The sequence below is a fragment of the Bombina bombina genome, chromosome 2, assembly GCF_027579735.1.
Source record: "Bombina bombina isolate aBomBom1 chromosome 2, aBomBom1.pri, whole genome shotgun sequence".
In the NCBI taxonomy this organism is placed as follows: domain Eukaryota; kingdom Metazoa; phylum Chordata; class Amphibia; order Anura; family Bombinatoridae; genus Bombina; species Bombina bombina.
In genome coordinates, this window is record NC_069500.1 from 109338361 (window position 1) to 109364087 (window position 25727).

At 39.4% G+C, this 25727-nt stretch overlaps 1 protein-coding gene across 1 annotated transcript in view; it reads left to right on the forward strand.

Moving 5' to 3' along the window:
* WDR70 (WD repeat domain 70) overlaps nt 1-25727 on the forward strand; it is an 811922-nt gene that overhangs the window by 588040 nt on the left and 198155 nt on the right. The window contains 1 exon segment of the mRNA XM_053701217.1: nt 20817-20916. Coding sequence (XP_053557192.1) covers nt 20817-20916 — 100 coding nt within the window.

The window sequence follows — 25727 nt, forward strand, 5'->3', positions numbered from 1 at the left end:
TCTTGGCTTCTATATATGTATTTCTCTATTTCGGCAAAATAATCTATCTTGCTGTAAACTTTAGCCACCTGTGCGAGATCTGTCCTTTTCCAGTCGTGGGCAATGCCTAATTTAGTTGTGACTAAAATATAGATCATCAGCCTATTTGACGATTCTGGGATCTTATCATCCATAATGTGAAAACGAGCACATGAGGGTGAGAGAGTAGAGATAATCTTAAGAGAAGCTAATAAGGATGAGATCTCATGCCATAGAGGTGCCAATTTTAGGCACTCCCACCATACATGTAGGTCAGATCCTATATCCCTGCAGAGTCTCCAACACCTGAGGGGGAACTCAGCTGAAACATTTTTGCCAATCTCAGAGGCGTTCTATTCCATTCCAACAGTATTTTAATATAGATCTCTAGAACAGTAGTACAATGCAAAGTCTTCTTTGTAAGGGTGGTGGCTTTCTCTAGGTCTAGTTTAGTGACCAATTGACCTAGTTCTCTGCTCCAAGCTCTAATTTACTATGGTACACCTTGAGTATAATCTGTAAGGATGGCAGCATAATGGTACGTAAGATTCTTAAATTATTTAGATCCCTTAAGCCATCTACTTTCTCATGTAGTACAGTCTCGTCGGGCGTATCTTGGAAATCCCAATGATTTTATGAAACTAAGTGCTCTGAAGTTTTTAAACCTAAACCAGGATGGTGTAAAGTCATATCTAGAAATCAGAGAGGTGGTGGTATTTAGAGATTTCTGATTGTATAGGTCAGTGACTACTGTCAGTCTCATGTTGGACCCACACTCAATATGTATATTAAAGAGGTCCCAGAAGAGGCCATTTAAGTGGTGGGTAGATGAGGGATGAGGTGCATTCATGGTATAGTTTTGTAGACTTTTCCATATAGTGAGATTATGTAAGATAATTGAATTATGTAAGATAATTGAACTATGCCACTCCAAAAACATAATTGTGTTTCTTTTGAGCCTTTCCTACAAAATTTTCTGGTAAAGAGCAATACTTGTTATTTTCTTCATTTAAGTATTGCAGGTTGTGAGGCAGCAAAGCATATCCACACCATCATTTTTAATGGTTGTAATAATATTTATTATGTGAAATGCTGTGTTTGCGTAATGGCAGACATAACAGGACTATGTCTTCCAAAAAGTTCCATGTCTGATTTGATTTTCCATAGTTAATTATCCCAAACGACTTAAAAATTAAACATGTACAAATCTTTCTCATAATTAGTGTTGGTTTGTTCCTTGCGATTCTCTCATTCATTCCATTTTTTCCCTATATTACTCTATTTGTTGAATCATGAACTCTGACCATATCTGAGGCTAGAAGTACCTGCTGTCCCTTAGATGTTTTCCTGGGTGTTTTGTGGCTTCCTGGAGTGGTAGTAGTCTATGTCTGTGGATGAATTTTGGTAGGTCAGCCGCTTCTAGTAAGTTCATTGTTCAAAGTTTTCACCATTTGGAGATAATGGCTCTCACTGTGGTTTACTTGAGTCACAGAACGTAGAAATAGATTTGTGACCCTTTCAAGACTGATATAGCTCAGCAACATTTCTCATCTGTTTTGGAATTACATTTCATTGCTACATAGTTGGCTGCTTTTGACATGTTATTGAGATGTCTACTTCACATTGTTTCTACGGTTCTATAGTCATCAGTAGATTGATCAGGGTTGAGATTTGTTAGTCCTAAGGCTGTCTGCTGTACTTGAAACCAATAGTCATGTGTGCACTGTTTATGTGCATAGTGTTTATATGCATGTTTGTGTTCCCGGAAAACTTTTAAATAGTCTCTATCATATCAAATAATAAAGTCTCTGAAAATAACAAATAAATAATGCCAACTGGTGAAAGGTACAAAAGTTCTTTCAGTTAATAAGTTCGTACAACATCAGCAGTAAAATGTCTTCCCTGGATGCATCTTAAAGGGGTATTAAACACCTTTTGCTTTGGTGTCAAATTATGCTTTTTCCACTCTCTGTCTAGAGAAAATAATAAAAAAACATTCTGTAACCAAAATGCTGGAAGTCACTTTAACCAATTATTTGGTTTGCAGCATTTTAAAGAAAACCTTTGTTAATGAATTTGCCTTTTTTTAGACCTCTCCATGGAAGCACAATTTTTAAACAGATGCAAGAGGTGTTTAATGTTTAAAGGACCAGTGAACACAGTAGCTTTGCATAATCAACAAATGCTAGATAACAAGACAATGCAATAGCACTTAGTCTGAACTTCAAATGAGTAGTAGTAGATTTTTTTTCTGACAATTTTAAAAGTTATGTCTATTTCCACTCCCCCTGTACCATGTGACAGCCATCAGCCAATCACAAATCCATACACGTACCATGAGACAGCTATCAGCCAATCACAAATGCATACACGCTTATTCTTGCACATGCTCAGTAGGAGCTGGTGACTCAAGAAGTGTAAATATAAAAAGACTGTGCACATAGTGTCACATAGTACATGTATAAATAAAGTTTGTTGAATTAAATTTACTGATTAACGTGTAGGTAACCATTTTATTAATGTAAAATATTACATTGCACCATTAATGGCCAATATTCATTTTTTCTTAATGATCTGATGATTGCTTAACGGAATAGAAATAAATGTGTATGAGTGCATTTCAATTTAAAATATAAACAGTTTTGCAATATACTTTCATTGACAAAAATACTTGTAGTAAAAGTTGTTACTGTTTTCTCCTACATTGGTGTATCCGATCCACGGTTTCATCCTTACTTGTTGGATATTCTCAATCCCTACAGGAAGTGGCAAAGAGAGCACACAGCAAAGCTGTCCATATAGCTCCCCTCAGGCTCCGCCCCCCCAGTCATTCTCTTTGCCGCTCTAACTAGTAGCATCTCCACGGGGGTGGTAAAGAGTGTGTGGTGTTTAGAAGACCTTTTAAAAATGGGAGTGATACACCCAGTTCCAACAGCAGAACAAGGACTGGGATTTTACTCAAACCTGTTTGTAGTTCCCAAAAAGGAAGGAACTTTCAGGCCAATTCTGGACTTAAAGATCCTAAACAAATTCCTCAGAGTTCCATCATTCAAAATGGAAACCATTCGGACAATTTTACCAATGATCCAGGAGGGTCAATATATGACTACCGTGTACTTAAAGGATGCATACCTGCATATTCCTATCCACAAAGATCACCATCAGTTTCTGAGGTTCGCCTTTCTGGACAAGCATTACCAGTTCGTGGCTCTTCCCTTCGGATTGGCCACTGCTCCCAGAATTTTCACAAAGGTGCTAGGGTTCCTTCTAGCGGTGCTAAGGCCAAGGGGCATTGCAGTAGCACCTTACCTAGACGACATTTTAATACAGGCGTCGTCCTTTCACAAAGCAAGGGCTCATACGGACATTGTTCTAGCCTTTCTAAGGTCTCACGGGTGGAAGGTGAACATAGAAAAAAGTTCTCTGTCCCCGTTCACAAGGGTTCCCTTCCTGGGAACAATAATAAACTCGGTAGAAATTAAAATCTTTCTGACGGAGGTCAGGAAATTAAAACTTTTGAACACTTGTCGAGTTCTTCAATCCATTCCTCAACCCTCCATAGCTCAGTGCATGGAGGTAATAGGACTAATTGTTGCGGCAATGGATGTGGTTCCCTTTGCTCAAATTCATTTAAGACCATTGCAACTGTGCATGCTCAAACAATGGAATGGGGATTATGCAGATTTGTCTCCCCAGATTCAGATGGACCAGGAAACCAGAGACTCATTCCTCTGGTGGTTGTCTCAGGATCACCTGTCTCAGGGAATGAGTTTCCCGAAGACCGGAGTGGAGCATTGTCACGACCGACGCCAGCCTCTTAGGCTGGGGCGCGGTCTGGGAGTCCCTGAAGGCTCAGGGTCTATGGTCTCGGGAAGAATCTCTTCTCCCGATAAACATTTTGGAATTGAGAGCTATATTCAATATGTCATCGGTTCCACCATGGAAGCTGCCTTTGAGACAGGACCTTCTAATTCAAGGTCCATTCGAACATCCAAACCTAGTTTCTCTGCAACTGACTGCTTGGATGTTGATCGCTTGATTCTAGCTAAGCGTGGGTTTTCGGAATCAGTTATAGATACTCTGATCCAGGCTAGAAAGCCTGTCACCAGGAAAATTTACCATAAGATATGACGGAAATATCTTTGCTGGTGCGAATCCAAGGGTTACTCATGGAGTAAGATTAGGATTCCAAGGATACTATCTTTTCTCCAAGAAGGATTGGAGAAAGGTCTATCAGCTAGTTCCTTAAAAGGACAGATATCGGCTCTGTCTGTTTTGTTACACAAGCGTCTGGCAGTCATGCCAGATATTCAGGTGTTTGTACAGGCTTTAGTCAGAATCAAGCCTGTCTACAGACCTGTGGCTCCTCCATGGAATCTACATTTAGTTATTTCAGTTCTTCAAGGGGTTCCGTTTGAACCTTTACATTCCATAGATATTAAGTTACAACTTACTATCTTGGAAAGTTTTTTTTTTAGTAGCTATTTCTTCTGCTAGAAGAGTTTCTGAATTGTCTGCTTTGCAGTGTAATTCACCCTATCTGGTGTTTCATACAGATAAGGTCATTTTACGTACCAAACTTGGTTTTCTTCCAAAAGTGGTTTCCAATAAGAATATCAACCAGGAAATAGTTGTTCCTTCTCTGTGTCCTAATCCAGTCTCTAACAAGGAACGTCTGTTACACAATCTTGATGTAGTTCGTGCTTTAAAGTTTTATCTAAAAGCAGCTAAAGACTTCAGACAAACATCGTCCTTGTTTGTCGTCTATTCTGGCAAGAGGAGAGGTCAAAAGGCGACTGCGACCTCTCTGTCTTTCTGGCTAAAAAGCATCATCCGGTTGGCTTATGAGACTGCTGGAAGACAGCCTCCTGAACGAATTACAGCTCACTCTACTAGAGCTGTGGCTTCCACATGGGCTTTCAAGAATGAGGCTTCTGTTGAACAGATTTGTAAGGCAGCGACTTGGTCTTCACTGCATACGTTTGCCAAATTTTACAAATTCGATACTTTTGCTTCTTCGGAGGCTATTTTGGGAGAAAGGTTTTGCAAGCAGTGGTGCCTTCCGTTTAGGTTACCTGACTTGTTCCCTCCCTTCATCCGTGTCCTAAAGCTTTGGTATTGGTTCCCACAAGTAAGGATGAAGCCGTGGACCGGATACACCAATGTAGGAGAAAACAGAATTTATGTTTACCTTTCTCCTACGGTGTATCCGGTCCAAGGCCCGCCCTGGCATTTTGGTCAGGTTTAAATTATTTTTTTTGTAAACTAGTCACCACTGCACCCTATGGTTCTCCTTTTTCTCCTAACCGTCGGTCGAATGACTGGGGGGGGCGGAGCCTGAGGGGAGCTATATGGACAGCTTTGCTGTGTGCTCTCTTTGCCACTTCCTGTAGGGATTGAGAATATCCCACAAGTAAGGATGAAGCCGTGGACCGGATACACCGTAGGAGAAAGACATTTATCAGGTAAACATAAATTCTGTTTTTCCGCAGCATACGCACATATCCTGTGAGAAGCATTTTTGCTAATGGAAGTAAATTGCAAATATGCTTCTATTTCAAACTGAAATGCTCCCATGCTCATTTTATTTTTGACCTTTCTTTCCCTTTAAATTAAAGAAATTTCTGTTTCACTTATATATTTGCTTTTCTTTATCCGGAATGTTCTTGAGGAGCGTTTTGGAAACTTATTGCTAATGTCACAGAACAAAAAAGTGCAGATGAATTGAGACAGAGCTCATGGACGCATGAGCTGCCATGAAATATTTAGTAAATCCAAGATCTCTCATTTTTTTGCCTGGTTTCAGTGATGCATTTCTTCTGATATGAAAAGGATGTTATGAAGCTTTCTGCTGTTTCTCAGTTATACTTCAGCGTAGCGCTGACTTTATCAGAAACTAAAACACAGACAAAACATCAGCTGTTGAGTTTATTGTGTCAAGATTTATCTTAACCCTCGGTTGTTTTGCAGCCTCGGTACATGATTTATGAACATAAACTCAGTCCTACTTGCGTATTGCATCTTACTGAAAAACATCATATCTTTAGTTTTGATGAAAATGAGATTATCCAGACACCAAAATGATTCGCACAGGGATCCATTATTCCTGTCCTCTGTTTTTTTTTATTAATGGTCTTTTATTGTTCTTTCCCAAGTCACTTTAAAGCAACATAGAAGCCAAAATTAAAATTTAATGATTTAAAGCATACAATTTATTTAAAAAATAAGCTTTCCAAATTTCTTGTATTATCAAAATTACGTATTATTTCTATGCTTTGTTCACACTCCTTTCCACTAAAACATATTAAAGTAGGCTTATAAGAGTGCATCTATAACATTGATACAAACATCACTGCACACCCTGCTGCCATATATTGCTCAAGAGTCGAGCATGTTCCTGTAGTGCTAATCTCTAAGAAAAACTAAAAGCAAATGCATCTTTCTTTTATAATGCACAGTGCACAGCCTCAGCATACTTTTGACATCCGCGTCCCTTTAAAGTCTTAACAGGATTATTAGTCAAAGTCCGTTCAGGATCCGCAGAGCACTACCAGTCCTGAGCGGAAACTGAGGCTGATCCAATCAGCAGCCACATTACCCATCTGTATGTCTAGCGCTGCTAATTGGATCTGTGCTCTTCAGGTCCTGACCTTGACTTTGCAGGGGTTATAGAAACATAGAAGCATAGATTTTTCCCAATATTTACTAAAAGTATAAACTTATCTAGTTGGTAAGATAGCCTTATGCTTATCCCAGGCATTCTTACAGTCCCCTACATAGTTTGTCATTACCACCTCTTGTGAAAGTTTGTTCTAAGAACAGCATTAGCATTACAGTGTTGCTAGTGTTAAAATTACTTGCTCTAACAAATTGGAGCGTGTCATTTTAACAATATAATGGCCTTTTTAATACATAATTACAAGGAATTTATGTTTTTTTGCTGTAGAATAATATTTTGAAGTTCCAATCTGGGCTTTTTTCCGTAATAGCTAAGGCTAGCCATAGGCCTGATGTTATAAAAACGGCATTGTTTCTCCAACATAGGTGTGTCCGGTCCGCGGCGTCATCCTTACTTGTGGGATATTCTCTTCCCCAACAGGAAATGGCAAAGAGCCCAGCAAAGCTGGTCACATGATCCCTCCTAGGCTCCGCCTACCCCAGTCATTCTCTTTGCCGTTGTACAGGCAACATCTCCACGGAGATGGCTTAGAGTTTTTTAGTGTTTAACTGTAGTTTTTATTATTCAATCAAGAGTTTGTTATTTTGAAATAGTGCTGGTATGTACTATTTACTCAGAAACAGAAAAGAGATGAAGATTTCTGTTTGTATGAGGAAAATGATTTTAGCAACCGTCACTAAAATCCATGGCTGTTCCACACAGGACTGTTGAGAGCAATTAACTTCAGTTGGGGGAACAGTGAGCAGTCTCTTGCTGCTTGAGGTATGACACATTCTAACAAGACGATGTAATGCTGGAAGCTGTCATTTTCCCTATGGGATCCGGTAAGCCATGTTTATTACGATCGTAAATAAGGGCTTCACAAGGGCTTATTAAGACTGTAGACTTTTTTTGGGCTAAATCGATTCATTATTAACACATATTTAGCCTTGAGGAATCATTTTATTTGGGTATTTTGCTATAATAATATCGGCAGGCACTGTTTTAGACACCTTATTCTTTAGGGACTTTCCCAAAGCATAGGCAGAGCCTCATTTTCGCGCCGGTGTTGCGCACTTGTTTTTGAGAGGCATGGCATGCAGTCGCATGTGAGAGGAGCTCTGATACTTAGAAAGACTTTCTGAAGGCGTCATTTGGTATCGTATTCCCCTTTGGGCTTGGTTGGGTCTCAGCAAAGCAGATACCAGGGACTGTAAAGGGGTTAAAGTTCAAAACGGCTCCGGTTCCGTTATTTTAAGGGTTAAAGCTTCCAAATTTAGTGTGCAATACTTTTAAGGCTTTAAGACACTGTGGTGAAAATTTGGTGAATTTTGAACAATTCCTTCATGTTTTTTCGCAATTGCAGTAATAAAGTGTGTTCAGTTTAAAATTTAAAGTGACAGTAACGGTTTTATTTTAAAACGTTTTTTGTACTTTGTTATCAAGTTTATGCCTGTTTAACATGTCTGAACTACCAGATAGACTGTGTTCTGAATGTGGGGAAGCCAGAATTCCTATTCATTTAAATAAATGTGATTTATGTGACAATGATGCCCAAGATGATTCCTCAAGTGAGGGGAGTAAGCATGGTACTGCATCATTCCCTCCTTCGTCTACACGAGTCTTGCCCACTCAGGAGGCCCCTAGTACATCTAGCGCGCCAATACTCCTTACTATGCAACAATTAACGGCTGTAATGGATAATTCTGTCAAAAACATTTTAGCCAAAATGAACACTTATCAGCGTAAGCGCGACTGCTCTGTTTTAGATACTGAAGAGCATGACGACGCTGATAATAATGTTTCTGAAGGGCCCCTAACCCAGTCTGATGGGGCCAGGGAGGTTTTGTCTGAGGGAGAAATTACTGATTCAGGGAACATTTCTCAACAAGCTGAACCTGATGTGATTACATTTAAATTTAAGTTGGAACATCTCCGCATTCTGCTTAAGGAGGTATTATCCACTCTGGATGATTGTGACAAGTTGGTCATCCCAGAGAAACTATGTAAAATGGACAAGTTCCTAGAGGTGCCGGGGCTCCCAGAAGCTTTTCCTATACCCAAGCGGGTGGCGGACATTGTTAATAAAGAATGGGAAAGGCCCGGTATTCCTTTCGTCCCTCCCCCCATATTTAAAAAATTTTTCCTATGGTCGACCCCAGAAAGGACTTATGGCAGACAGTCCCCAAGGTCGAGGGAGCGGTTTCCACTTTAAACAAACGCACCACTATACCCATAGAGGATAGTTGTGCTTTCAAAGATCCTATGGATAAAAAATTAGAAGGTTTGCTTAAAAAGATGTTTGTTCAGCAGGGTTACCTTCTACAACCAATTTCATGCGTTGTCCCTGTCGCTACAGCCGCATGTTTCTGGTTCGATGAGCTGATAAAGGCGGTCGATAGTGATTCTCCTCCTTATGAGGAGATTATGGACAGAATCAATGCTCTCAAATTGGCTAATTCTTTTACCCTAGACGCCACTTTGCAATTGGCTAGGTTAGCGGCTAAGAATTCTGGGTTTGCTATTGTGGCGCGCAGAGCGCTTTGGTTGAAATCTTGGTCGGCTGATGCGTCTTCCAAGAACAAGCTACTTAACATTCCTTTCAAGGGGAAAACGCTGTTTGGCCCTGACTTGAAAGAGATTATCTCTGATATCACTGGGGGTAAGGGCCACGCCCTTCCTCAGGATCGGCCTTTCAAGGCAAAAAATAAACCTAATTTTCGTCCCTTTCGTAGAAACGGACCAGCCCAAAGTGCTACGTCCTCTAAGCAAGAGGGTAATACTTCTCAAGCCAAGCCAGCTTGGAGACCAATGCAAGGCTGGAACAAGGGAAAGCAGGCCAAGAAACCTGCCACTGCTACCAAGACAGCATGAAATGTTGGCCCCCGATCCGGGACCGGATCTGGTGGGGGGCAGACTCTCTCTCTTCGCTCAGGCTTGGGCAAGAGATGTTCTGGATCCTTGGGCGCTAGAAATAGTCTCCCAAGGTTATCTTCTGGAATTCAAGGGGCTTCCCCCAAGGGGGAGGTTCCACAGGTCTCAGTTGTCTTCAGACCACATAAAAAGACAGGCATTCTTACATTGCGTAGAAGACCTGTTAAAAATGGGAGTGATTCATCCTGTTCCATTAAGAGAACAAGGGATGGGGTTCTACTCCAATCTGTTCATAGTTCCCAAAAAAGAGGGAACGTTCAGACCAATCTTAGATCTCAAGATCTTAAACAAGTTTCTCAAGGTTCCATCGTTCAAGATGGAAACCATTCGAACTATTCTTCCTTCCATCCAGGAAGGTCAATTCATGACCACGGTGGATTTAAAGGATGCGTATCTACATATTCCTATCCACAAGGAACATCATCGGTTCCTAAGGTTCGCATTCCTGGACAAGCATTACCAGTTCGTGGCGCTTCCTTTCGGATTAGCCACTGCTCCAAGGATTTTCACAAAGGTACTAGGGTCCCTTCTAGCTGTGCTAAGACCAAGGGGCATTGCTGTAGTACCTTACTTGGACGACATTCTGATTCAAGCGTCGTCCCTTCCTCAAGCAAAGGCTCACACGGACATAGTCCTGGCCTTTCTCAGATCTCACGGATGGAAAGTGAACGTGGAAAAGAGTTCTCTATCTCCGTCAACAAGGGTTCCCTTCTTGGGAACAATAATAGACTCCTTAGAAATGAGGATATTTCTGACAGAGGCCAGAAAAACAAAACTTCTAGACTCTTGTCGGATACTTCATTCCGTTCCTCTTCCTTCCATAGCTCAGTGCATGGAAGTGATCGGGTTGATGGTAGCGGCAATGGACATAGTTCCTTTTGCGCGCATTCATCTAAGACCATTACAACTGTGCATGCTCAGTCAGTGGAATGGGGATTATACAGACTTGTCTCCGAAGATACAAGTAAATCAGAGGACCAGAGACTCACTCCGTTGGTGGCTGTCCCTGGACAACCTGTCACGAGGGATGACATTCCGCAGACCAGAGTGGGTCATTGTCACGACCGACGCCAGTCTGATGGGCTGGGGCGCGGTCTGGGGATCCCTGAAAGCTCAGGGTCTTTGGTCTCGGGAAGAATCTCTTCTACCGATAAATATTCTGGAACTGAGAGCGATATTCAATGCTCTCAAGGCTTGGCCTCAGCTAGCGAGGGCCAAGTTCATACGGTTTCAATCAGACAACATGACAACTGTTGCGTACATCAACCATCAGGGGGGAAGAAGGAGTTCCCTAGCGATGGAAGAAGTGACCAAAATCATTCTATGGGCGGAGTCTCACTCCTGCCACCTGTCCGCTATCCACATCCCAGGAGTGGAAAATTGGGAAGCGGATTTTCTGAGTCGTCAGACATTACATCCGGGGGAGTGGGAACTCCATCCGGAAATCTTTGCCCAAGTCACTCAGCTGTGGGGCATTCCAGACATGGATCTGATGGCCTCTCGTCAGAACTTCAAAGTTCCTTGCTACGGGTCCAGATCCAGGGATCCCAAGGCGGCTCTAGTGGATGCACTAGTAGCACCTTGGACCTTCAAACTAGCTTATGTGTTCCCGCCGTTTCCTCTCATCCCCAGGCTGGTAGCCAGGATCTATCAGGAGAGGGCGTCGGTGATCTTGATAGCTCCTGCGTGGCCACGCAGGACTTGGTATGCAGATCTGGTGAATATGTCATCGGCTCCACCTTGGAAGCTACCTTTGAGACGAGACCTTCTTGTTCAGGGTCCGTTCGAACATCCGAACCTGGTTTCACTCCAGCTGACTGCTTGGAGATTGAACGCTTGATCTTATCGAAGCGAGGGTTCTCAGATTCTGTTATCGATACTCTTGTTCAGGCCAGAAAGCCTGTAACTAGAAAGATTTACCACAAAATTTGGAAAAAATATATCTGTTGGTGTGAATCTAAAGGATTCCCTTGGGACAAGGTTAAGATTCCTAAGATTCTATCCTTCCTTCAAGAAGGATTGGAAAAAGGATTATCTGCTAGTTCCCTGAAGGGACAGATTTCTGCCTTGTCTGTGTTACTTCACAAAAAGCTGGCAGCTGTGCCAGATGTTCAAGCCTTTGTTCAGGCTCTGGTTAGAATTAAGCCTGTTTACAAACCTTTGACTCCTCCTTGGAGTCTCAATTTAGTTCTTTCAGTTCTTCAGGGGGTTCCGTTTGAACCCTTACATTCCGTTGATATTAAGTTATTATCTCGGAAAGTTTTGTTTTTAGTTGCAATTTCTTCTGCTAGAAGAGTTTCAGAATTATCTGCTCTGCAGTGTTCTCCTCCTTATCTGGTGTTCCATGCAGATAAGGTGGTTTTACGTACTAAACCTGGTTTTCTTCCAAAAGTTGTTTCTAACAAAAACATTAACCAGGAGATTATCGTACCTTCTCTGTGTCCGAAACCAGTTTCAAAGAAGGAACGTTTGTTGCACAATTTGGATGTTGTTCGCGCTCTAAAATTCTATTTAGATGCTACAAAGGATTTTAGACAAACATCTTCCTTGTTTGTTGTTTATTCCGGTAAAAGGAGAGGTCAAAAAGCAACTTCTACCTCTCTCTCTTTTTGGATTAAAAGCATCATCAGATTGGCTTACGAGACTGCCGGACGGCAGCCTCCCGAAAGAATCACAGCTCATTCCACTAGGGCTGTGGCTTCCACATGGGCCTTCAAGAACGAGGCTTCTGTTGATCAGATATGTAGGGCAGCGACTTGGTCTTCACTGCACACTTTTACCAAATTTTACAAGTTTGATACTTTTGCTTCTTCTGAGGCTATTTTTGGGAGAAAGGTTTTGCAAACCGTGGTGCCTTCCATTTAGGTGACCTGATTTGCTCCCTCCCTTCATCCGTGTCCTAAAGCTTTGGTATTGGTTCCCACAAGTAAGGATGACGCCGTGGACCGGACACACCTATGTTGGAGAAAACAGAATTTATGTTTACCTGATAAATTACTTTCTCCAACGGTGTGTCCGGTCCACGGCCCGCCCTGGTTTTTTTTTTAATCAGGTCTGATAATTTATTTTCTTTAACTACAGTCACCACGGTACCATATGGTTTCTCCTATGCAAATATTCCTCCTTAACGTCGGTCGAATGACTGGGGTAGGCGGAGCCTAGGAGGGATCATGTGACCAGCTTTGCTGGGCTCTTTGCCATTTCCTGTTGGGGAAGAGAATATCCCACAAGTAAGGATGACGCCGCGGACCGGACACACCGTTGGAGAAAGTAATTTATCAGGTAAACATAAATTCTGTTTTTGCAGTTTGTTATCATCTGAAGCCAATCGGGGTAAGGGTATGTAGCAGGGTTAGCCATGAGAAGCCTGCAGCGTGCTTTTCCAGTTCTGAGATTTAGAAAACTCAAATTTTCAGAGCTAAGTTAAAGGGACACTAAACCCAAATATTTCCTTTTGTGATTCAGATAGAGCATGCAATTTTAAGTAGCTTTCTAATTTACTCCTATTAGCAAATGTTCTTCATTCTCTTAGTATCTTTATTTGAGAAGCAAGAATGTAAGTTAAGATGCCGGCCCATTTTTGGTGAACAGCCTGGGTGGTTCTTGCTGATTGGTGGATAAATTCATCCACCAATAAACAAGTGCTGTCTAGTTTGTACTGCACTATCTTTTTCAAATAAAGATGGCAAGAGAACGAAGAAAAATTGATAATAGGACTAAATTAGATAGTTGCTTAAAATTCAATGCTCTATCTGAATCACAAAAGAAAAAAAATTGGGTTCAGTATCCCTTCAAATATTGAAAAGTTGTTTTACTGCACATAAATAAATATTAGCAGTAAAAAAAAAGCCAATAATCATAAATAATATGATCTTTGTATTGTACTATGGAAGTTTCTTCCTCAACAAATCATAAAACGTAAACCTGAAAATCCCATGCTATGTAACCTGTATTTCTGTTAAGAAATAATATGCCATACATATATTCAGCAATGCCTGCGAAGATGTATACAGTTGTTCAGAAACATTTTATGTTCTACTCTGTGCTTTGTCAAAGGCATATTGGCTAACTACCTAAATGTATATGTACCTTATTAAAAAAATAGGCACTGTAAAGAGGCATTGAATATTCTTCACAGGTATGCTTTGGAAGTTTTCATTTTGTTTTGAATGCATTTGAATGAACTAGATTATTTATGCACACCAGTCTAAAGTTGGAATTAAAGGGACGCAAACTCCAAACATTTTTTTTCAGATAGAACACAATTTTAAACAATTTCCAATGAACTTCTATTGTCAAATTTTCTTCATTTTCTTGTTAGCCTTTGTTGAAAAGCAGGGACCTAAGCGCTGGAGTGTGCACATTTTTGCAGCACTATATGGCAGCAGTTTTGCAACAATGTTATACATTAGCAAGAGCGCTATTTCCTGTCATGTAGTGCTTCAGGCATGTGCACGCTGAAAACAACGCAAATTTGATAATAGAAGTAAATTTTAAAAAAAATTGTATTCTCTATCTGAATAATGGAAGAAACATGTTGGGTTTCATGTCCCTTTAATAACAGTGACATGATGTACGTGGAATTCCTCCTTTTGTTCTGTCAAAGTACTTTTTTTCATGTTTTTGTTGAACACCAGTGCCCAAACCGTTGTTGCTTAACAGAAATATAAGTAAAGTAAGAATAAAAGGGAAGTAAGCAATACATTTATGTGTATGCATGTGTTCATGCATGTGATGTGTGTGGATGTATTAAATCCCACATACAATCTATGTTTTCCACAGAAAATGTTGCCACCCGTGTCACTTAAAACAAAGCGTTTATTTAGTAAACCGTAAAAAGCTCCATGATATTTTGGCTTCTACATGAGTCTTTCTCAAATTGACAAGTACAATAACAACGTTGCTACAAACTATTTATAGCGTATACAAAACTCCCCTTCACCAGTAGCAGCTTAAGTGTTGAGATGGGCAATTTTGAGTGCTCCTTAAACTGGAAGTGACATATTTGATAAACTGTCTATCACCACCATTACCATGGATACCTTATTCTATGATCCACTGTTTACACAAAAAATAACATTCTAATCCAATATTAACCTCCTCCCATGTTACAAAATTTTACTTTTAAAACAATTTAAATAATAAAAACTCCATTATAACTATCGGTGAACAGAAGAAACCTATCATTATGGCCCTTATTACTCCTTCATGCCTCTTGTAGCATCATACAAAAGTTTTATGGAGGTATCATTTTAAGTCTGTTGTGCATATGTAGAACAATCTTCAATACTATTAAACTGGTGTAATTGGGGTCACAGTATCTAAATAAATTATCTACTTTTCTTCCAATCATAACAATTGTTTTTGTCCTATCTCTCCTCTAAAGTGGGGCAGGGACGTGGTCAAAAAGAATGGTTCCAAAAGTAGACACTTGATGACCAGATTCCAAAAAAATATCTGTCTATAGGTTAGTCATTGTAAACAGTTTTATTTATAAAAAATTCTACAAAACTAGTGTATGTAAAGAAAAATACCTCCAAATAAATGTGTTATGTTCTCCTGATTTTAGAGAAACCCCATATGTCTGTGATTCCAACTAATTTACAGCAAATATTATTGGAATATATAAATTATAGGTTGAAAGCTAAAATTTGCTATGCTTAGACTGTAAGCTAAATATTGGTCACCCAGTTCAAAACTGTTGCACAGGGTATTTATGTAGAGGTATTTTGACACATTATGTTAACCCTTTTATCGCCAAGGGCAAAAAATACATTTAGAGGTAAAAAAACACACACAAAAAACACTTTATAAAAATAAAGAGTATGAAAAAATAAACTTTATTACAATACCATTTATTTATAAATATCTAAAAATAAAACATTATTAAAATTAATTTTACACTTTTTTTTTTTTTACACTAGCAGCTTGTCATTTTTGACGTGATCACTGTGACTGGCTGTCACAGTGATCACATGACCATGGGACATTTTATTTTTGCATCAATGGACTGCCTCACTTCTGAGGCATCCGGTGATTGGCCACCAAGCCTGATACTAGCATGCACTTGGGGCATGCTACTATCTAGGCTCCATTTTAAGTATACAATAACTGTGACTATAGTCTCAGTGATTTGTATACATGGTAACTGTCATTTTTGATAGTTACTGTACTGCTGCTGGTTAGCTTCACAAGCAGGCTTCCAGCAGCAGCCTGAGATATATGCTAATCGCAGCATATATCTCATGAATGGAGGCACCCCACAAACAGGCATGAGACCACAGAAACACCTTGTCCTAGTGATCTCTAGCCTGAGTTGTCCTCCATCACGTTATTTCTGCATTGCCTCACTCTTGAGCCATGCAAAAATAGCGCAGTCACACCAACAGAACTGAGAATGGCTCGCTAATAGCCCAGGGCACAGTCACCGTACCCTGTATGCCATATCCTTAAAGGCTAAACGACCTGTGTCGTACCTTGTACAGTGCTGATTGTTAAGGGGTTAAATAAGCATTACTTTTCACAAGTGAAAAATGTGTTGCTAAAAATACATTTTCTTATAAAGACAGCATCGGATGGGAGTTTGTTCATACAAACATAGCTCCAAAGAGATGCTTTAGTATTTAAAGAATGTATACAACTTACATTAGAAACATGCTCATTTAGAATTATATTAGGCAACCTTGTTCCATATCCCTCTTTCCACAAGGCGGCCTACTGTAAAGATACTATAGTTTTGTGCATGATTTATTCATTCGTTTTTTTGCTTCTTTACTGGCCTAAACCAAAAGGTAAAGAAAACCCTTGCATTTTTTGCTATATTATTTATCATTTGTGTTAACATATGAGTTCAAAGGATTTGCATTTTCAGATTCTTAAAGTATGTTTACTGAAATCTTCCAAATGAAACTTCATCTCTTGAAAAAGGAAGTTTTACTCTATTGAAACACATAGAGATTTTATTGTAATGAGCTGTGATTTCAGTAAACAGCTAGATGACGAGTTTTGCATTATGAGTCAAATAGCATCGTTATGGCCCATAATGCTGCTTTTTCTCTAACGCTGCTATTACAAGTCTTGTTGGTATAGGTGTACCGCACACCTTTTAGCCAGTCACGCAACGTCAGTACCTTTTTCAATGGGACCTCCATAGTGCCGGTATTACGAGTTTGCCTGGGAGGCCAAAAAGTGAGCCATACATTCTATAACCACAAGATTCGTACCGGCATCTAAAGTCAGTAGTTATGAGTTTTATGCTACAAAGCTGTAACATAAAACTCATAACTAAAGTGTTACAGAGTACACTAACACCCATAAACTACCTATTAACCCCTAAACCGAGGCCCTCCCGCATCGCAAACACTATAATAAATTTGCAAAAGAGGAGAAAGCAAACATGTTAGGGACCTAGGGAATTGGTGAGGAGTCAATGCGAACTCCTGTATTTTAGTTGCTGCAATAATCTTGCATTAATATATGAATTGAGAACGTAGAAATACTTGCTATACTACTTAGCTAAACTTCATGAGAGGGAGAAGTTGTTGCAATGCAGGTTATTGGACAAGCTAAATTCACGGCATTAGTGTGCAAGAGTTACCGCACTTAATGGTTGTATATAGTAATTAACAACCAGCTGATTCACGATACCATGTTCAATAACGTTTTGTAAGAAAATTAGGTCACAATTTTGCTGTACAAACGTTTTAGTGGATGTGAAGCGATATGCTAACATTTTAAACACTTGATAGAGCATCTTTGCGTTAGTTTAACCACAAGTAGCAACAATCATACAACTCGATACTGAATCATATGGATGTTTCAGTTTGATATTGCAACACTGTGTGGCTATTCTCTGTAGGATCATAAGCAATGTCAGATTAGCTGTTGATTTAATGTTACAGACACAAATAAACTAACCCATTGCTCATAAACAGAAACATTGTGTATCCGACTTATAAATTACCAAACATGGGGTCTAATGCATAAAAACTTTGTCACCACTATAAAATAAGAAATGTAAGAAGATTTAATTATCTATAATAGCTTTCAGGTGCAACGTTACACCTCTTGCGGCTCAAACAGGAAATATGAACCATTGCTAAAATAAAGCATCATTGCTCTCCATATAAACACAATATCAAAGAAGCAGATATTAAGATGTAAAACTCTATGCATCAAAATCATCGAATTTGATAAAAAATATGGTTGATATATCATATTGCTAACAGCACAAAATTGTAGACGGCAAAACATAGTTTAAAAAAACACGCTTTTATGCGATATTTGTTGTTCAACAAACAATTCTCCTAATAACTATGTTTAAAAGAATCAAAACAAACCACAACATATGATTACCATAACGAACCAAGCATATAAGTACCATATATTATGGTGTGCATATACAAATAAGACAATTGAGATTAATGTTTAACGGAGGATTGATAAACAAATAAAGACACACCAGATACTGCTATTAAAAGAAACATAGTCTGATGTGAACAAACAATATTTTTAACAACTTCTGTAAAAACAAATCAAGTCCACTATAACCCAAATACTCTTGAATATATACTAGAGACTAGAAATAAATAATGTGGTTTAACCCATAAACATCAGGCAAATTCTGTATATACCTCACACAGCTATTCAAGCTATACAGCTTGCAGTTTACTTAATAACAGAATTTGCTGTTCAACAAACGACTATCAACTAATACATTTACCTTATATAGCTACTCTAACTACACAATTTTGTGTTTAACTAACGTCAGAATTTGCTGTGTAACAAATAACTACCAACTATTAACTGCCACATAACAAATATCATATATATCAGAATTTAATGCATAATTTTACACTTTGATGTAGTGCAATACTACAACAGTCCTATATTTACACATACAAATTAAACACACAGATCCATATACTGTTTTAGGCTTAAGCAATAAATATATATCCTTAACTCACCATTTGCTGTCATTATTGGGACTTAGTTATCAGTATTAATTGAATATAACAATAAGACTACCATACCCAATATATATCCAATACCAACATACTGATATACAGTGAACCATTTAGCTACTGTATATTTGCAATCTTCTATTTCCCTGCTCACAAATTGTATATTCTACAATCAAATAGATTATTTGAATAAGTAGCCAGATTATTGCTTGTGTTTTTAATTTTATTTTTCCTGCATATTTTTAAGTAGTGTTCAAATATTAAAAGTTAAGTTTTAATTATAAGATATTCTTGACACCGTCACTTTCAGAGATCAAAATACCAATCAATAACGCAGTCTCTTCCACTAGTAACAATGAATGAATATATGTAAACACAGCTCTTGAGTGCTACAGATGTGCTCTTTCAGTGGTTTGTTCTATAGCCACTACTAACTAGTAAAGACTATAATACATTTATTAACCCCTAATCTGCCGCTCCGGACAGCACCGTCACTATTAAAATGTATTAACCCCTATTCTGCCACTCCCCGACATCATCGCCACTATATTAAAGTTATTAACCCCTAAACCACCGCCCTTCCGCATCGCAAACACTATTTAAATATTATTAACCCCTAATTTGCCGTCCGCCCACACCGCCGCTATAATAAACCTATTAACCCCTAAACCGAAAGCCCCCACAACGAAATATACTAAAATAAACTATTAACCCCTAAACCTAACGACCCCCTAACTTTATATTAAAATTACAATTTCGATATCTTAAATTAAAACTTACCTGTGAATTTAAATAAATTAATTTTAAACTAACAATTAAACTATTATAATGATTAAACTAACAATTAAACAAACTAACAATTAAATTAAACTAAACTACACATTAAAAAGATCCTATCACTACTCTAAAAATTACAAAAAGTATCTAATTACCAAAAAAATAAAATAACTGAATTACAAAAACAACAAAAAACACTAAATTACAAAAAAATAAGAAACAAATTATCAAAAATAAAAAAGAATTACACCTAATCTAATAGCCCTATCAAAATACACCCCCCCCAATAAAAAAACCCTAGCCTACAATAAACTACCAATGGCCCTTAAAAGGGCATTTTGTGGGGCATTGCCCCAAAGAAATCAGCTCTTTTACCTGTAAAAAAATACAAACACCTCCCCAACAGGAAAAACCCACTACCCCCACAACCAAACCCCCCAAATAAAATAACTATCTAAAAAACCTAAGCTAACCATTGCCCTGAAAAGGGCATTTGCATGGGCATTACGGAGCTTTTCTTTCCGTGATCGCAGGTGTTTTTTTTGCCGGCTCTCCCCATTGATGTCTATGGGGAAATCGTGCACAAGCACGTCAAAGCAGCGCTTGTATTTGGGTTCGGTATGGAGCTCAATGCCACCATATCGCCCGCACAAGCCTGCTTTTTTAAAACCTGTAATAGCAGCGATATAGGGAGGTGAAATAATGCCGGTTTTGTGGCAGTCGTTAAAATCCCTATAGCGCTCAACACTCGTAATCTAGCTGTTAGTTTTTATCAAATGGATTTCTGCTTTGGAGTTTTTCAATAAATATCAGAAGATTATTAAATACTTCCATCTGTGAGTATATTCCACATAGTATTTTTTTTTTTTTTTGTGTGGGCTCTTATTTGGAGAGAGCCTTTTTGGAGGATTGACTGAAGAACGCCTTGTGCAGCTGATTGATAAGCTGAAGCTGTCTGCTGCTGCTACCTTAGAAGTTTATTTAACTTTACTTCATCGATTCAGAACCAAAATATTTGTTGCTATCTTGAAACATCAGCGACAGCATTTGCACAGCAGTATCATGCAACTACAGCTGCTGATTGGGTCACCATTCCCGCTCAGTACCAGCTGTTGTCTGCGTCTAATAAGCGGTTCTTTAACCCCTTTACTGGGGGATGTTGCAGGATTGCTAGTGAACGTTAGTAATGAATTAGAGCATTTAATATTTCCACTATAATTGTCCTTTATCTTCTGTATTGTATTTGATTATTACACACTAGGACAGGGGTTTACGATGTCATTCCTCGGGCCTCCCTAACAGGCCAGACTTTCAGGATTACCTTTGGGTGAGAGCAGGCTAGTAACCATGTTTACTAACCAACTGATTATTTCACCTTCACTCCTGTTAAGATTCATTCTAAATGAGCTAATATAGTCTAACCTGTGGCGGTCATTATGGATTAACACGGAATTATCTTCATTTAGGTTCACACAAAGTTCCACTGCAGACAAGCTCATGTTCCTGGTACGGACACTTCCTGTGTGACTTTTTCGTATAGCGGAACTATTCTTGCATCTCGAGGAGGTAAGTGACAAAAGCTTATAGTGATGCACTTGGATTTAGGTTAAACAATAACATAATTATTTTTGTCACTGTTTAGACTCATTGGTCTCCATGTATCAAATGTTATGGGGACATGATTCGCAGCAGGCGGACAGCATACGCAGTCTGCGTTTATCATTGCACAAGAATTTCACTAGAAATGCTTGTGCAATACCGTCCTCTGCTTACTCGCATCCAATTAGCCGCTAGCAGGGGCTGCAAATCATCCCGAATGTATTGGATCCGCCACCTTACAACCGGTGCTGCTTAACTTAAAGAGCCAGAAACGATGGGCCTCCAAGCAGAAAACGCTGCTTGATAAATGGAGCCCATTGTTTTTAGCAATAATGTATCCTAAAATCTTAATTATTTTGAATTTAGCTTAAGGGATATTTCTCTTGTTAAGTGTAGTCAGTCCACGGGTCATCCATTACTTATGGAATATATCTCTTTCTAACAGGAAGCTGCAAGAGGATCACCCAAGCAGAGCTGCTATATAGCTCCTCCCCTCACATGTCATATTCAGTCATTCTCTTGCAGCCTAACTAAAGATAGGTCGCTGTGAGAGGTCTGTGGTGTTTTTTAACTTAGTTTATTTCTACAATCAAAAGTTTGTTATTTTAAATGGCACCGGAGTGTGCTGTTTATTCTCAGGCAGCATTAGAAGAAGAATCTGCCTGCGTTTTCTATGATCTTAGCAGATCCACTGGCTGTTCTCATCTGAGGAGTGAGGTAACTTCAGAGAAGGGGAATAGCATGCAGGGCCCCCCTGCAAATGAGGTATGTGCAGTAAATTATTTTTCTGAGGAATGGAATTGACTGAGAAAATACTGCTGATACCATTGTAAAGTAAGTTCAGCCTTAAATGCATTGATAGCGACTGGTATTAGGCTGATGAGTGTGTGTACACTGAATGTATTTTTCTAAGGAATGGAATTGACTCTGAAAATACTGTTAATACTGAAATAATGTATGAGCCTTAACTGCAGTAAAAGCGACTGGTAGCAGGCTTATTAATAACAATTCATAACTTTTCAAATGTATGTTTAAAACGTTTACTGGCATGTTAATCGTTTTTTGTGAGGTACTTGGTGATAAAACTTATTGGGGCATGATTTTTACCACATGGCCATCTTTGTTTTCTGCATAGAAACAGTTTTCTGAGCTTCCCCACTGTTGTAATATGAGTGGGAGGGGCCTATTTTAGCGCTTTTTGCGCAGTAAAAATTCAGTCACAATCTGTCTACTTCATCCTCCATGATCCAGATCGTCTCTAGAGAGCTCAGGGGTCTTCAAAATTCATTTTGAGGGAGGTAATCAGTCACAGCAGACCTGTGACAGTGTGTTTTGACTGTGAGAAAAACGTTAATTATTAAATTGTTATCCGTTTTTGGGTATTAAGGGGTTAATCATCCATTTGCTGGTGGGTGCAATCCTTTGCTAACTTAATACATTTACTGTGAAAAATTGGTTGCTATAACTATTTTGGTTCATTGTTATTTCAACTGTGACAGCTTTTTGTGCTTCTTAAAGGCACAGTAGCGTTTTTTATATTGCTTGTAAATTTATTTAGAAAAGTATTTCCAAGCTTGCTAGTCTCATTGCTAGTCTGTTTAAACATGTCTGACACAGATGAATCTCTTTGTTCACTATGTTTAAAGGCCAATGTGGAGCCCAATAGAAATTTGTGTACTAATTGCATTGATGCTACTTTAAATAAAAGTCAATCTTTACATGTAAAGAAATTATCACCAGACAACGAGGGGGAAGTTATGCCGACTAACTCTCCTCACGTGTCAGTACCTTCGCCTCCCGCTCAGGAGGTGCGTGATTTAGTGGCGCCAAGTACATCAGGGAGGCCCTTACAAATCACTTTGCAAGACATGGCTACTGTTATGACAGAAGTATTATCTAAATTGCCAGAATTAAGAGGCAAGCGCGATAGCTCTGGGTTAAGGACAGAGCGCGCGGATGAGGTGAGAGCCATGTCAGATACTGCGTCACAGTTTGCAGAACGTGAAGACGGAGAGCTTCATTCTGTGGGTGACGGATCTGATCGAGGGAGACTGGATTCAGAGATTTCTAATTTTAAATTTAAGCTTGAGAACCTCCGCATATTGCTAGGGGAGGTATTAGCGGCTCTGAATGATTGTAACACGGTTGCAATTCCAGAAAAATTATGTAGGTTGGATAGATACTATGCGGTACCGGTGTGTACTGACGTGTTTCCTATACCTAAAAGGCTTACAGAGATTATTAGCAAGGAGTGGGATAGACCTGGTGTGCCTTTTTCCCCTCCTCCCATATTTAGGAAAATGTTTCCTATAGACGCCACCACACAAGACTTATGGCAGACGGTCCCTAAGGTGGAGGGAGCAGTTTCTACTTTAGCTAAGCATACCACTATCCCGGTGGAGGATAGTTGTGCCTTTTCAGATCCAATGGATAAGAAATTAGAGGGTTACCTTAAGAAAATGTTTGTTCAACAAGGTTTCTCCAACATAGGTGTGTCCGGTCCACGGCGTCATCCTTACTTGTGGGATATTCTCTTCCCCAACAGGAAATGGCAAAGAGCCCAGCAAAGCTGGTCACATGATCCCTCCTAGGCTCCGCCTACCCCAGTCATTCTCTTTGCCGTTGTACAGGCAACATCTCCACGGAGATGGCTTAGAGTTTTTTAGTGTTTAACTGTAGTTTTTATTATTCAATCAAGAGTTTGTTATTTTAAAATAGTGCTGGTATGTACTATTTACTCTGAAACAGAAAAGAGATGAAGATTTCTGTTTGTATGAGGAAAATGATTTTAGCAACCGTTACTAAAATCCATGGCTGTTCCACACAGGACTGTTGAGAGGAATTAACTTCAGTTGGGGGAACAGTGAGCAGTCTTTTGCTGCTTGAGGTATGACACATTCTAACAAGACGATGTAATGCTGGAAGCTGTCATTTTCCCTATGGGATCCGGTAAGCCATTTTTATTCACACAGTAAATAAGGGCTTTACAAGGGCTTATTAAGACTGTAGACATTTTCTGGGCTAAATCGATCATATTTACACATATTTAGCCTTGAGGAATCATTTAATCTGGGTATTTTTTGTAAAAGAATATCGACAGGCACTGTTTTAGACACTTTATTCTATTGGGGCTTTCCCTAATCATAGTCAGAGCCTCATTTTCGCGCCGGTATGGCGCACTTGTTTTTGAGAACAGCATGACATGCAGCTGCATGTGTGTGGAGCTCTGATACATAGAAAAGTCTTTCTGAAGGCATTATTTGGTATCGTATTCCCCTTTGGGCTTGGTTGGGTCTCAGCAAAGCAGATTCCAGGGACTGTAAAGGGGTTAAATATAAAAACGGCTCCGGTTCCGTTATTTTAAGGGTTAAAGCTTCCAAATTTGGTGTGCAATACTTTTAAGGCTTTAAGACACTGTGGTGAAATTTTGGTGAATTTTGAACAATTCCTTCATACTTTTTCGCAATTGCAGTAATAAAGTGTGTTCAGTTTAAAATTTAAAGTGACAGTAACGGTTTTATTTTAAAACGTTTTTTGTGCTTTGTTATCAAGTTTATGCCTGTTTAACATGTCTGAACTACCAAGGTTCCTTCTCATTTAAATAGATGTGATTTATGTCATAATAAATTTAGTAAAAATGATGCCCAAGATGATTCCTCAAGTGAGGGGAGTAAGCATGGTACTGCATCATCCCCTCCTTCGTCTACACCAGTTTTGCCCATACAGGAGGCCCCTAGTACATCTAGCGCGCCAATACTCCTTACTATGCAACAATTAACGGCTGTAATGGATAATTCTATCAAAAACATTTTAGCCAATATGCCCACTTATCAGCGAAAGCGCGACTGCTCTGTTTTAGAAAATACTGAAGAGCATGAGGCCGCTGATGATATTGTTTCTGAAGGGCCCCTACACCAGTCTGAGGGGGCCAGGGAGGTTTTGTCTGAGGGAGAAATTTCAGATTCAGGAAAAATTTCTCAACAAGCTGAACCTGATGTGATTACTTTTAAATTTAAGTTGGAACATCTCCGCGCTCTGCTTAAGGAGGTGTTATCCAATTTGGATGATTGTGATTATCTGGTCATTCCAGAAACACTATGTAAAATGGACAAGTTCCTAGAGGCCCCGGGGCCCCCCGAAGCTTTTCCTATACTCAAGCGGGTGGCGTACATTGTTAATAAAGAATGGGACAGGCCCGGTGTACCTTTCGTACCTCCCCCCATATTTAAAAAATTGTTTCCTATAGTCGACCCCAGAAAGGACTTATGGCAGACAGTCCCCAAGGTCGAGGGGGCGGTTTCTACTCTAAACAAGCGCACCACTATACCCATAGAAGATAGTTGTGCTTTCCAAGATCCTATGGATAAAAAATTAGAAGGTTTGCTAAAAAAGATGTTTGTTCAGCAAGGTTACCTTCTACAACCAATTGCATGCATTGTCCCTGTCACTACAGCCGCGTGTTTCTGGTGCGATGAGCTAGAAAAGGCGATTATTAGTAATTCTTCTTCTTATGAGGAGATTATGGACAGAATTCGTGCTCTTAAATTGGCTAATTCTTTCACACTAGACGCCACCTTGCAATTGGCTAGGTTAGCGGCGAAAAATTCTGGGTTTGCTATTGTGGCGCGCAGAGCGCTTTGGTTAAAATCTTGGTCAGCGGATGCGTCTTCCAAGAACAAATTGTTTGACATTCCTTTCAAGGGGAAAACACTGTTTGGCCCTGACTTGAAAGAGTTTATCTCTGATATCACTGGGGGCAAGGGCCACGCCCTTCCTCA